Below are 14829 nucleotides of genomic sequence, written 5' to 3' on the forward strand. Positions count from 1 at the left end.
CACTTGCAAGTTGATCAAGTAGGCTAAGACTCGTCTCGAGTAGTACTGTATGATCAATTGAGACTGTGACACTCAAAAAACATGGATAAAAAAGTAAAACGGTGGGAAAGCGGAGCTGCTAAGTTAAAGTCTAAACAGGAAAGGGACAGAAAGAGCGCGTTACTTCGGCAAAGCATACCAACTATCGCTACTTTTTTCACCCCGTCAGGTAAGGACTGTGTGGCCAAGTTCAGCTCTAACTCCATAGTGAAGTTCGCAGACGACACAGTGGTGGTGGGGCTGATCTCGGACAACGACGAGAAGGCCTACCGGGAGGAGGTTGAGGTACTGGAACGCTGGTGCCAGGACAACAGCCTGCTCCTGAACATTGGTAAAACCAAGGAGCTGATCGTGGATTATAGGAGAGGACAGCAGGAGACGCACACACCACTGATGATTAACGGGGCCACCGTGGACAGGGTGAGCAGCTTTAAGTACCTGGGGGTCCACATCTCAGAGGACCTGACATGGTCAACACACATAGACACAGTAGTAAAGAAGGCGAAACAGCGCCTCTACCACCTGAGACAGTTAAGGAAGTTCAGAGTATCGGGGAAGATACTCCAGTCCTTCTACTCAGGAGCTGTAGAGAGCATCCTGACCGGAAACATCACTGCCTGGTATGGAAACAGCACGGCACAGGACAAGAAGGCCCTACAGAGAGTGGTGCGCTCAGCCGAGCGTACCACGGGTATTGCACTACCCCCCCTGCAGGTTCTATACAACAAGAGGTGCAAATCCAGAGCCTGCAGGATAATGAAAGACCCTCACCACCCCAATAACAGCCTGTATTTGGTTTGATTGTTTGTACTAGTAACGTTAATGCTAGTAGAATAGACACAACGTGAGGTAATCACCATCCATTTTAAACCGGTTATTACCTAATGCTAACGTTAGCAGATAGACGCGAGAACGTTAGCAGATAGACACGAGAGCCTAGGTAACGTTAAAGCTTGTAGAATAGACACAATGAGAGGTAACGTTAGCTTTAACGTTAGCGTTAGCAGAATAGACACAACGAGAGTCTCGTTAATGTTGTTATCACAGCGCTCGTTAATGTTGTTATCACAGCGCGGCGTTTCCAATATTATAAATACGGAAGCAGCTGTTCTTTGAGGAAGTTACGGAGAGCTGTAGAGCGTCAGATAAGGGGGGCGTAATAGCGTAGGGTCACGTGGGGTCAGCGGCCAATCAGAGCAACCCGGAAACGCAACTGCGTTGTAGAAAGCATACACGCGGCCGGGCCCCAATAACAGCACTAGGCTCGTAAAACCTGAGAACGGTGTTGGGTGAATTTCGATAAGAAACAACCCCAACCCATCGTCTCTCTCCTCCCTATTCGAGTAAACTGGGGGGAGACCGGTCCTCACAAGGATCCTAGACACGGGATTTATACACAGAGCCTGGGAAGAAACCACCCGTCATTACCTCCGCTCTCACGAGAGGGGGAAGACACCAGCTTATCCCGCAGAGACCTTATTCGACAACGTGAGTTGGGATCTGAACTACGCAGGCCCAAATCCACGGGCATACCCCTCGGGCCAATAAGAAAACTCAAAACCTGTGACGTCATTATGGCAGGGGACCCCACCCCCAGCCCCACTGTTCTGAGTCGGCGGGCAGCGTGTAGTCTTTTTTTACCAACACACTTGCAGTTCCGCGTTCGGGTTCCGCGATCTGATTGGCCGCGTGTTTAGTTCAGTTAGCTGGATAAACCATGGCCACACCCTCGCAAAGAAATTCCAGCTCGCTTCCTGAAATAATTCTCACAGTCTAGATCCCATTATACCATTCTGAATTATGTTTTTGTAAGGATTCGCTGGTGGTGTGGACCCAATAGCAATCACAGGAACGAGGAAGAGAGACAGGCAGGACACAACGGGATGTAGTTGACAAAAGGCTTTACTTGTTCTTTCACAAGGCTCAAACTACAAATCAAAACAAGAATAGTACCTCAGCAAATGCTGGCAGAGAATATACGAAAACCCGAAACTACAGGGTACAGGAAACGTGGAAAACCACAACCACAACATTGATAATGATAACAATGATGTGACAAGAAAGGATAAGACAACGGACCGACAGGGGAGTGACAGGAACAGACAGAATATATAGGGAGACTAATTACTAACAAGACACACCTGGACAGACACATAGGCTGACAAACAATGACAACAATATATAACATGACAGGACTGAATAACAACGATACATACAAATACAACACTAGACAAGACCGGGAAACAGAGAGGGCAACATAGACAAGAATACATTAAACATTAAAGACATATGGAGAATACACATATGGATTGCGACTAACAGAGGGGGAGTAGGGGGAGTAGGGAGAGTAGCGGGAGTAACGGGAACACTCCACTAGAGGGGGGTGTAGGGCAGGCTTTCTGAAGTGGAGGGGGAGTGTGGCCAGTCTGGGCAAACAGAGGAGGAATGGGACCAGGCTGGGGAAGCGGATCCTGACAGTTTTTGTGCTTCGTTTTTCTAGAGGGGGCTTTTGAAATGTAAAATAATAGACCTAAAATGCTGATACTAAATTTACTTTGTCCCAAATAATGCACGTTATATATACGGCGCTCGCAAGGTGCGGCGGGCATGGGGAACCCCCCGCCCCCTGCGATGAGCAGGATATGCTGAGAGCGCCTGTTTCAGGCTACCTGCCTAATTACCCGCACCGTCAGAATTTCACCAAATTGATACAACACACCCAAGAGGAAGGGTTTATATCCCCCCCCCCAAACAACCTCACGTAAAGTGAAAAACATACAAGGTAAAAAAGGAGTAGTGTCTCCAGCCACGCGTTGATTTACAAGCGAAAAACATATGCTCGCTTTATTGCTTGAAAAGCCAAAACACGATAGCTAGCCACCAACCGTGGGCTCTGGGTCTACGTTTGTTTAAAAACGTGTCCACATGAGTCCCCACGGCTCCATTTCATAAAGCAAGAATTGCTGCCTGCCTACTTTTACTTTATCAGAAAAAGGTAGCAGAGCCCTCATCATCACTTTGTTTGAGGCATACACAAAACACATTAGTGAAATGACTGCACGTTGTTTCAACAAAAACCTGCCAATCTTAAAAGAGGGTATTTTTTATTTGAACAGAACGTAGTTTGGGGGGGAAAACGGGGGGTGAAAAGAGAAAGGGAGAAGAGGGGTGGAGGGAAGGGGAACCACAGCCTAGGCTCGGTCCCATGCCCATTACCTCCTGGCGCGTGCGGTGCGTCCTCGCTTGCCCCCATGGGCAGGTGGTCTGGGAGGACGGGTCGGGGGTGCAGTGGGAACTCGCAGGTCCCTACCTGTCCCCCCGAGCGCAGGGTAGGCGGAGGTACCAGGCCGGGGTACGCTGCTGGGCTCTCCCCTCAAGGTGCGGCGCGCCTTCTTGTGGGTGCCGGTGGCCCGGGAGGCGCTGCAGGACATGCTGGCTGCGGACTTGTGGCGCCGTCATGTTTGGACTGCCCAGCGGGTCCTTCTGAAAGACGTGGCCCACCACGGCATCTGGGATAGGTGTCGGCGGGGGCACTGGCAACGGAATCCCGTTTAGTTTAGGAATCTCCGCTATAAGCTTGGGGGAGAGAGTGAGCAGCTCCATCTGCTGCCTCTCTTCCTCCGTGCTTACGTCTTGCGGGGTCGGGGTACTAAACCCAGACTCTGCCTACGAGGCATCTTGCCATGGAGTCGGGGAATCGAACCCCGACTCTGCCAGCGAGGCATCTCGACGTGGGGTCAGGGCACCGGGCCCCGATTCTGCCAGCGAGTCATCAAAGAGGAAACCCCCTGCCTCCTCCATGTAATCCTCTCGGATGTGATGGCAGAAGAGCGCAAGGGTCCCGCTCTGGCACCAGCTCTTCCGCAGAATCGAAAGCGTCCGGTCCCGCGTACTGTTCCTCCTCATCTGACCACCCGCCATACTCGCTCACCACCGAACGGCGGGAGCAAGCGGAGGCGGAGAGCTTGCGCCGCAAATCGTCCGCCACCAGAGAGACAGTGCCCGGGCTGGTCGGGGGTCTGCTGATGGGGACGCCGGGGCCGGAGATCCTCCTCACGAGTGAGGGCCGATCAACGGCCTCCGGGCGGCACGCACTCTGCGCTGCACGCCACCGGGGCTCACCCTCTCGCCAAGGGTAACGGCGGAGGTTGCAAGGGAGAAGCGCTGGTGGAGCCCCAAGAAAGGCCTCTCGGGTCTCGGCGGCGATGCCATCTCACGAAAAAACAGCAAAATACCACGAAAAAAAAGAAGAGAAACTTTCACTGTCAGCGTGCCTTGTAGCTAAAACGCTTCCGAATGAAAGATGAGTGAAGGATGAGTACGGCCATGCCCCACGGTTATATACGTAACCGGAAATGGCCGTGGCCGGGTAAATGAAAGGTGCATGTGGCAAAAAGCTTTCAGTAAATACAGTAGGTATCCAAAATAGCGTAGCAGAACGCAGAACAAGAACGAAATGTAACTTATAAGGTGAGCAAGAGAAGTCAATAACGTATAAGGTGAGCAAGAGAAGTTAATAACTTATAAGGTGAGCAAGAGAAGTCAATAACGTATAAGGTGAGCAAGAGAAGTCAATAACTTATAGGATGAGCAATAGAGAAGTTGGCTAACAGGGTTTTATTAAATAGTTTCATCAATAAATTGCCAAGCAATAGAGAAGTCGGCACTCCAACAAGAAGCACACATCTTCATTTATCAAGATGAATATGTCAACCAACAGTAGGCACACTTACAGGCCTTTATTTATGCTTGTTGAAATATTTTATTTTCCATATTGTATGTGCCTGCACATTGTGTTAATGACAAATATAATTGAATTGAACACTCATGACACCAACACTTCACAAACACTGGTCTTTTCGTGTATCACAGCGGATGCAGGGTATGACCAAATATAGTATGCAATATCAATATCTGTTGCCTACTCAATTTATACTGTACCTACAACTGTCTACAACTGCCCTACGCTGTAATAATAGCAATCATAATAATCTTAACTGCCCACCTCATACTATAGTCTACCCAGATACTCTGTATGATAGCATGTAGCTACAATAATACTGTACATACCACTTATATATTTATAATATATTTCTGATCGAATGCATCTAATCCTCCTATATTGTATACCTACTTATACACCCACAGATAACCCATATAACTCTGCATGATAGCATGTACAATAATGCTGTATACCATATAGTATATATATTTATTCTTACTTCTTCTTCTTCTTCTTTTTCTTTCAGCTTTTCCTGTCAGGGGTCGCCACAGAGGATCATCCGTTTCCATCTGTTCCTGTCCTCTGCGCCGTCCTCCGTCACGCCCACTGCCAGCATCCTCCTCCCGATGTACCCCACCTCCCTCCTCCTCACATGTCCAAACCATCTCAGTCTTGCCTCTCTCACTTTCTGTCCAAACTGCTCAACATGAGCCGGTTCTCTGACGTAGTCATTCTTGATCGTGTCCAACCTCATTACTCCCAGAGAGAACCTTAGCATTGTCATCTCCGCCACCTGCTTATTGGTCAGTGCCACCGCTTCTAGTCCATACAGCATAGCTGGTCTCACTACCCTGCTGTAGACCTTTCCTTTTACTCTTGCTGGTACCCTTCTATCGCAGATCACCCCTGTCATCCTTCTCCACCCGCACCACCCGGCCTGCATTCTCTTCTTCACCTCCCTACCACAGTCCCCATTACTTTGGACAGTTGACCCCAAGTATTTTAACTTGTCCACTTTTGGTACCTCTACTCCTTGCATCTTCACCACCCCTCCGTCTTCCTCCCCATTCACACACATGTACTCGGTCTTACTTCTGCTCACTTTCATCCCTCTTCTCTCCACTGCATGCCTCCACTTCTCCAGGTTTTCTTCCACCTGCTCCCTGCTCTCACTACAGATTGCGATGTCATCTGCGAACATCATGGTCCACGGGGACTCCTGCCTGATCTCGTCTGTCAGCCTGTCCATCACCATTGCAAAGAATGGACTGAGGGCCGACCCTTGGTGCAGTCCTACCCCGACCTTGAACCCCTCAGTCCCTCCCACTGCACACCTCACCACTGTCGCACTGCCTCATACCCTCACAAACTTTTCCACCACTCCTGACTTTCTCATACAGTACCACACCTCCTCTCTTGGTACCCTGTCATAAGCCTTCTCTAGGTCTACAAAGACGCAATGCAGCTCCTTCTGGCCTTCTCTATACTTCTCCATCAACATTCTAAGGGCGAACAATGCGTCTGCCGTGCTTTTTCCTGGCATGAACCCATACTGCTCACTAATCCTCACCTCTCCTCTTAACCTAGCCTCCACCATCCTTTCCCATAGCTTCATACTGTGAGTGATCAGCTTTATGCCCCTGTGCAACTCTGTGCGTCTCCCTTATTCTTGAAAATCGGCACTAGCACACTTTGCCTCCACTCCTCTGACATTTTCACATTTTCCAAGATATTGATTCTTACTGTATAGATAAATATCTACATCTGTATCTACATATCTACATACCTGCACATAATCCACATAATCTGTAGATATATCTGTAAATATCCCTCCTAATGTACAGTCTCCTCCCCATCATATGTATATACTCTCTGTCAGGATATATGGGTAACAGTACTGTATATTTGCATATCGTATATGTCACAAATGTAACAGTACTATATACCTGCTGTATGTCATGTATGACCCTATGCCATAAATGTCATGATGTCATATATGTTGTGTATGTCATAAATGTCACTATGAATTGAAAATGGGGGACCCTGATGTAAACAAGACAAACGTCGTTCTCTGGTCTGCATCCCCGTAACAATTGTGTGTATATTATATTGAGCCGTACTGTATTGTACCCATTCTGCAATCTATTAAATAAAGTTTTCATTCATTCATTCATTCATTCATTCATTCATTCATTCATTCATTCATTCATTCATTCATTCATTCATCATTGAAGAGTAGTTTACTTCCTCCACTGGCAGCAGCCTGTCGCCATCTGCTGGTTCGTTTTAGCTCAGTTCTTCTTGGTTGCGTATAGCCCAAGGAGGTACGGCCCACTTTGAACCCCCACCCACCCGTGCGAGCGTGGAGGAAAGACGCACCGATTTTAGCCGAACTGTCAGCCACGTCACCGCCACCAAAACTTTTGTTCGGACCATTGCAGCTGTATTGGAATTCCGCTGCAGAAATCGCATCAAATGTTGTCGATACATGTGATTTGATCTCGAATGAAGAAGAGGACAGACTGTTTACGGAACGTGACTACAGCCTGTATTTGTTTTCTAGATGTTCTGCTGTTTTCGTTGTATCCTAGTACTATAGAATACTTTTCATGATTCATTATTCAACACTGTCATATAGCCTAAAGCGTAACGCGTAAAACGTAATAACTTTTTATTGGAGTCAACAAAGTTATCAGGATGAACATATTTCGCCTAGCCGGTGACGTGTCGCATCTCGTCGCTATCATCATTCTGTTCCTGAAGATATGGAAATCCAAATCCTGTGCTGGTAGGCCTACGTGTTTGTTTTTACTATTCTGTTGGGCAGTGATTTACTGTATTGTAATTCGTTTGCAACACTTTGACAGCATGCGTGCACATGTAAATGCAACGTTAGTTTCTGATATGTCTTTATATTGGGCCCTGGGCATAATAGCACGCATGCATGTTCAGTATGATTGACATTATGTTGGGGAACTGCGAAAGGAATCTTGCATAAAGCAGGAGTTGCACTCAATTGTATGCTACGTGGCAAACCTCAAGTGGCGTTTTGACACGGGTATTTGCACCACATTACAAGGTGTATAGCCAAATGATCACCCCTCTCAACTTTATTTTAAGTTAATTAAAACATGATTAAATGATCTTTGAGTGACTGAAACGCAGTTGTATTGAATCACGTTCGACACCATTTGAACTCCTACATGTATGTGGTCAAACATGGGAAATGGGGAAATGCATCAGTCTGCCAGCAGGGAATGGTAATGTCTAGATCCCATAGCCTGGAAGGAAGTTTCCATGGGAATTCTCACTTTTTGGCCCATCTGCAAAGGCGTTACTCATCTTAATTATCACCTAAGATGTTGTTTATAAGCATATCCCTTGGCCTTACCCCAACTTAACGATTCCCACTACCTACATAATTTACAAACACCCTTCCTGGCTGTGGGATCAAGACATCACCACAGGGAATCTCACCTGTGAGATTACTTGGCTACATATTGGAGTGAGCCTGATTTAACTACTGTTGTTTTCCTGCAGGCATCTCGGGGAAGTCTCAGGTGCTGTTTGCACTAGTGTTCACCACCAGGTACCTGGACCTGTTCACCATCTTCATCTCTGTCTACAACACGGTCATGAAGGTGGGTGTGTGCCAACAGACCTAAACAAACAAACAAACTGGTGCATCATGTGCATGCGCACATTGTACAGACAGCAATAGAGGCCTTGCACGGAACGTGTATATGTAGTTGTAGTTGTTTCTTCCAGCATGGCTGCCTGTAACATTAGCAATCTTTATCAACAAAAACACAATTATTACTGGATCTTATAAATAATTCACAGTTCAACAGTAATGCCATGCTTTTCCAGTGTTTTACCTTCTCTACCACCGCACAGACATTTGTCATTTTCTTTTGAAGGTGTGTAATTGTAAATTGTTATGTTTTTGTACAGCTTATTGGACATGTCTCATAGCTCTGTGTTAAAATACATTTCTCTTACAGACTAGTTTAATATGGGTCAACTTAGGGCTGGGCGATATGACGATATTATATAAATATCGGGTACAGTTCATTAACGATACACTTTTTAAACGTATCGTGGATATCGTGATGTTTTGCCCAAGAGGCTTGTGTTGCGTCAATCTGGTCCACACGTTGACACTTTTGAACAGCGCCGCCCCACACACACACTACTGCATCAAAAGTTACTACTTATGATAACAAAGGCATTCGTTTTGTGGCATTGACGTTATATAGTTACACTTTCAATAACATCAGCATATTTACATAGCAACGACTGAGGTCGACCTAGATATAGCAAGCATTAGCCGTTCATATCTCAGCCCGTGCTGACTCCGTTGTGCCCATTCTGCGGTCTGTTAATAACGTTTTCAATCAGACAGATGTATGGAAATGCTTTTATTATAACATCCGTTGCAGTAAAATCATTATGCCTCCAGTCGTTTAGTCATTCTGCAGAGCTAAAAGGTAAAAGTCGGCCGCGGCGAGCTACCGCTGCCATTGTTGTTTTCATTGAGCTCTCCAATAGCGGAAGTAAAAAATGTATACGCGCTTGCCGATTGGTGCTAAGAACAGCAGGGCGGGTGCAAGCGATGTGACGTAATTGGCAGACGCGACTGTCAATCAAAATGATTCTGTTTGCCGACTGAATGAATATAAACGTTATTAACAGATTGCAGCATAGGTACAATACAGTACAGCTCAATACAACAACAGTCAACAGTGGACTGGAGGATGCAGACCAGAGAAAGACTTTCGTCTTGTTTACATCAGGGTCCCCCATTTTCAATTCATCATATTTCGTATCTAAATCATATAATATCTCATTGCTAAATATATGCAATATATAATCCAATAATCTAAATCTAATATATAATATAAAAATGCTAAATGCATGGGTATTTTATTTTGTCTTTAATGTTAGCTTGCAAACTCAAATACTGTCTTGGTAAGCCTCATAATGAATTGTTTGGGGGAAAAAAAGAAAAACATTGTGATGCGTATCGTGTATCGCCGAAAGGTCAGAAAATATCGTGATATCATATTTAGGCCATATCGCCCAGCCCTAGGTCAACTAGTATAAAAGCTCAAAGACACTAGGGCGACAGTCTGGCGGATGTTCTTAAAACAACCTCAAGGGCTAGGACAGTTTGACTTAGATATGACATTTCCAAGTAAATCACATCTTGTTCTTTTCTTGTTTAATCTTGACTCGAGTCTTGTGTCAGAGACGACAAACCCCTAGACCCATCTTTTGTTTTTTATTTTTTATTTTCATTTTTGTTTAGCTTTCTTGTCATCTTATGTACGTCATGTTCAGCTCATTCTCATTTCCTGGTCAGACGCTTGTGTACACTTGTGTCTGATTTGTAACTGAGGACTTTTTCTGTGATCACGGAAAATAAATCTGTTAATTTTTTACAACTCGACTCATCTGAATTCCTACAGCTCATCGTCTCGACTCTTTTAGAATATTCCATAACAGGTGGTTAGGTTACCAATAGTTACATGCAGCCATACTGAAAGAAAGAAAACTACACAAACATTCTATGCAAGGCCTCTGTTAACAAACACTAATCGTAGAGAGCCATTGAAGCCTTGAAGTACTAGGATCAAGATTAGGTTTTTCAAGATCTTCAAGGGTCAAGATTAGGTCAGTCAGGTAGTACAGAGAGTGAAGCCTCTGAAATGTATTCAGTGCCGCCATATAGCTGCTCTAGCATGATATGACTTATGAGAGGTCAAAAGCATTGCTGGTCCCTGTAAGTAAAACTTACATTTTTATAGCGCCCTTCTCAGCACAAGTGCACAGAGTGCTTCACAGCATAATTTTTTTTAAATGAGCTAAAACAACAGAATAGACATAAAAAAGGACATAAACGGAAAGAAACGGCTATGGGTGTTTAAAAAGCCTGCATGTAGAAGTATGTTTTTAGCTGCCTTTTAAAAATGAGCTCTGAGGGAGCGGTTTTCAGGTTTAAGGGGAGGGCGTTCCAGAGCCTTGGGGCAGTCACTGCAAAAGCTCTGTCCCCTTTGGTTTTGAGTCTGGTCCTGGGCACCACCAGGAGCTCCTGATGGAATGACCGCAGTGACTGGCTGGAGGAAAGTGGATGGATGAGCTCGTTAATGTATGGGGGGGGGGGGGGGCTTGCCCATGGAGGGCTCTGTAGGCGAACACCAGGACCTTGAAATTGATCCTGGAGTTTACCTGTCTCCCTGTCTATATTAGAAGGAAGGCTGATCCATGCATTTGATGCTTGGTACCTGGACAACACACTTTAGAGTTTTTTCTCTTGATATATACTAGCAGCATCCAATACCTCGTCATAATATTCAAACGGTATAAAAAAAAATATATATATATATCAAAGAGAAAAAATTAAGTACATTCGGTGGTACAACCCTAGTAGAGAGCGACGCATGCTCACAAACATTACCTATGACTTCATGAAATGGGTGGCATTCCTTGACTAAACGACTATGAGGGAGCAGTCCTACTAGGACACACTTCTACAGTAGCTAAAACCTTTGTCTCTCTCTCTCCTCTCAGGTGGTGTTCCTTGGCCTGGCCTATGCTACAGTGTATCTGATCTACATGCGCTTTAGGAGTACCTATGACTCCGACAATGACTCCTTCCGTGTGGAGTTCCTGCTGGTGCCCGTGGTTGGCTTGTCCTTCCTGGAGAACTATGCCTTCACCCCACTGGAGGTACAGTACATATATGGGTCATAGGCCTAGTTCCTCTGGTGTGTTCTAATGAGCCTGGGTCCCAGAGTGAGACTAAATTTACTCAATTTGGGTCAAGGTCTGAAACGCCTGTATTATATAATCACTCAAGGTTCAACAAGACCATGTAACTTGAGAAAAGCAATGTCATCAAATACATTGAACGTGTTTTTACCGTACATGTTGTATTCTTAGAACCCTTTTGGCTTTGTCATTTGGGTTCTGGGGGTATTCTTGTTCAGGAAGTGAATACGGAAATGATAGTCAGTAGAGCTTACATATGTAGGGCTGTCTCTTAACCCTCTTAATCCATTCATTGGTTAGTTTGGTCTTAGTTGACCAAGACTTTGTTAGTCGATATGTCGTTTTTATGCTTATTTTTCCTCCATGCTGAATGAGTTATTTCCTGAACGATTATATGCACATCTCTAAGTAAGCATTACATTTAAAAGAGGCCCTTCTTCATAATTGCATGTGGGAAATTAGAATTTTACACTCAACAAATCGATTAGTCTACAAAACCCATGAGTATTTTAGTCGACGATGAACATGAGCATGTCTCCAATCTCCTTTCCTCCACCTAGATCCTGTGGACCTTCTCCATTTTCCTGGAGGCGGTGGCCATCATGCCCCAGCTCTTCATGATCACCAAAACAGGCGAGGCGGAGTCCATCACCACCCACTACCTGTTCTTCCTGGGGCTCTACCGAGCGCTCTACCTGGCCAACTGGGTGTGGCGCTACCACACCGAGGGCTTTTTCGATCACATTGCTGTGGTGTCCGGCGTGGTGCAGACCATCTTCTACTGCGACTTCTTCTATCTTTACTTCACCAGAGGTGAGTAGGTAGAGCAAGTGTAAAGATGGAAATAGTGATCAAACAAGGATTTAATCTGTATTTGTTTGACGCATGTAATCTGTATCTGTTTGACACGCATACATGGAATGCCAATTCAATATCTATGGTTTTGACAGGATTTTGAGTTCAATGGTCACACGTGGAATGTATGAAGAATATTTATACTTTGATAGGGTATGATATTTTGGTAGAAGTCTGCTCTTTTTGTTTTTGTACAGTATGGGTTTTTTTTTTGGGGGGGGATAATCAGGCCACACTGCAAATCGACACGCATCTAATTTAGTCTAGCCTTGTGTGAGCGTGTTAACTTAAGAGCGTTAGTATTACAGATTGGAAACAGCAACACGGATAATCTTGAAATCTTGAAACACTTTGGAAACTAGGAAAGACAGCGTTGCTATTTCCAATCCGTCGTACTGACACAATCGGTATATGTCTATATAGTATACTGTATGCCCTACGCCTCCATTAAATGAGATGTATGTTGTTTTGTGACATTGCCCTCCCATCAAAGATAATCACAATGGCTGTAGTGCTACCACTTGACATTATTCCCACCCGTTGTTTTCACATTTAATTACGGACTCTGTTAATTGCATCCTTCCTCATACCCATTCTTGTTGTCTCTCCTCTTCCTCGTCCATCTCCCTACAGTGCTTAGAGGAACTGGTAAGATGAGTCTGCCGATGCCGGTGTAAGAAAAGCCTGTTCCGTTTTGAAACACTTCCCTCTCGGTGCCCCGTTTACAGTTCAGCAATGGAACGTGCGCCACGCCCTCCAACTGTATGAAGCTACGGGACTAGTGTGGTCTGTGGAAATGTGGAGTAGACCCAAGTTGAGCACGCAACTTTATGTCTTGATCTTGATTGGTATTCTTTGTGTTTGTGCATTATTGTTTGGGTGTTTTACATAGTGGTCATATCTTATTTGTGATGTATAGATTTGTTTTCCACGTGACTTGTGAGAATTGTGTACGTTTTTGTCCCCTGGTGTGAATGTGGAACCTGACAGCTGAATAATAATTGTCCTGTTGTTAGGGCTAGCTCCTTCAGTCATTCACCCTCATAGATACTGACATAGACAGTCCTGCAATTGATCAAATGCAGTTTGTGACATTTATTTTGTTTTTATACTAATTTACCTATCTCAAGCCCTGCCCTCTTTTCTTGATCCTCCAATCACAACTGTTGAAGCAACAGTTGTGATTTCATGATCAAGAAAAGAGTACAAGGCTTGAGATAGGTCCATTGTTTGAATGGTGGATACTGTATGTTTACACTTTGGTTAAGCATAGCTAGTTTACACTCTTAAGCATAGTTTACAAACCTCAGGTAGTCTTAAGTGCATTCAGAACATTAACTCTTCCTGGATGTAAATGTAGCTTCAGCAACTGAGGTAAAGGATGCAATGATTACTACAGTATGTTCAAATCCATTCAAATACAGTGCAAACGAAATTGGGTGGTGCGAATGCATGAAAAGGAAATGTTTCAACTTGCGTGAGAAATTAGCCTGCCGAGATTGTGGGCATATTTTCACAATTGATTGAAAATAGACATGAATGCTCTCTAGCCTTTAGATATTGAATATGTAACATTTTGAAATAGGCCAGTTTTTGTAAACATCAGCAATGTTACTGCTGATACTTATTGACACGTTATGTTGTTACTGACCACACACACTAGCATGTCTTCATCAACTGTCAAATTGACGCGAGTTAAAGCAAGACAATATTTCTCTCTTGTGTATCTGAACGTACAGTACGGTTAAAAATATGTGTTGAAATAATGAATCGCTATCCAAGCGCACACACAGATTTGTGAAAAGTGACAACTTGCATCATTTGCACCATGTAGACTGGATAATGGATAATTATGCAGAGTCAGCATGTAGTTTAGTGGTTGATTCTACACAGGTTCTCATTCCATTGACTCAGCAATAAGGACTGTCATCTCAACCACTAAACTACATGCTTAATTAATATCATTGTACATGACAGAGTCTCCACAGTCCTCATTCCAAACCATCAGAAAATTTTACTTGGTGCATATGATATATATATAATAGCCTATATGGTGTTTTATCATTTTTCCCAGACATCTCTGTCGTATTCATCGCTAGAACACAAGCACTACATTAGCATATTACCTCCATGGTTACTGCCCTGATGAACTGGATACAGCCTGAGCACCTGCCCTTTTCTGCTTTTCATTTTGTTTGTTTTTTTCCATTCTCCATTCACTTACACTGTTTGAAAATCTAGCCTAAAGAGTATACTTCTAATACATTTGATCCTGAACTGTGGAATTATTTGTAATTCTCTTATGTATTCTTTTATAAAGCAATGCACTTGTTTGCATTTGTCAATTAACTATTTATTTATCCAGGCCAGAGAATTAATGGTACAGGAAGTGTTACTAATTCTCTATGAAAGAATACATAACATGAATATGTAATTAT

General features: G+C 44.3%; 1 protein-coding gene across 1 annotated transcript; it reads left to right on the forward strand.

Moving 5' to 3' along the window:
- Nucleotides 1–7118: 7118 nt before the first annotated feature.
- Nucleotides 7119–14724, forward strand: kdelr3 (KDEL endoplasmic reticulum protein retention receptor 3). The gene is made up of 5 exons (XM_084329636.1): nucleotides 7119–7550; nucleotides 8303–8403; nucleotides 11336–11494; nucleotides 12097–12349; nucleotides 13025–14724. The coding sequence occupies exons 1-5, from the start codon at nucleotides 7460–7462 to the stop codon at nucleotides 13066–13068; spliced, it is 648 nt and encodes a 215-aa protein (XP_084185762.1). The 5' UTR covers nucleotides 7119–7459; the 3' UTR covers nucleotides 13069–14724.
- The last annotated feature ends 105 nt before the right edge of the window (nucleotides 14725–14829 follow it).

The sequence above is a fragment of the Notolepis coatsorum genome (assembly GCF_963971535.1).
Source record: "Notolepis coatsorum genome assembly, chromosome: 14".
Taxonomy (NCBI): domain Eukaryota; kingdom Metazoa; phylum Chordata; class Actinopteri; order Aulopiformes; family Paralepididae; genus Notolepis; species Notolepis coatsorum.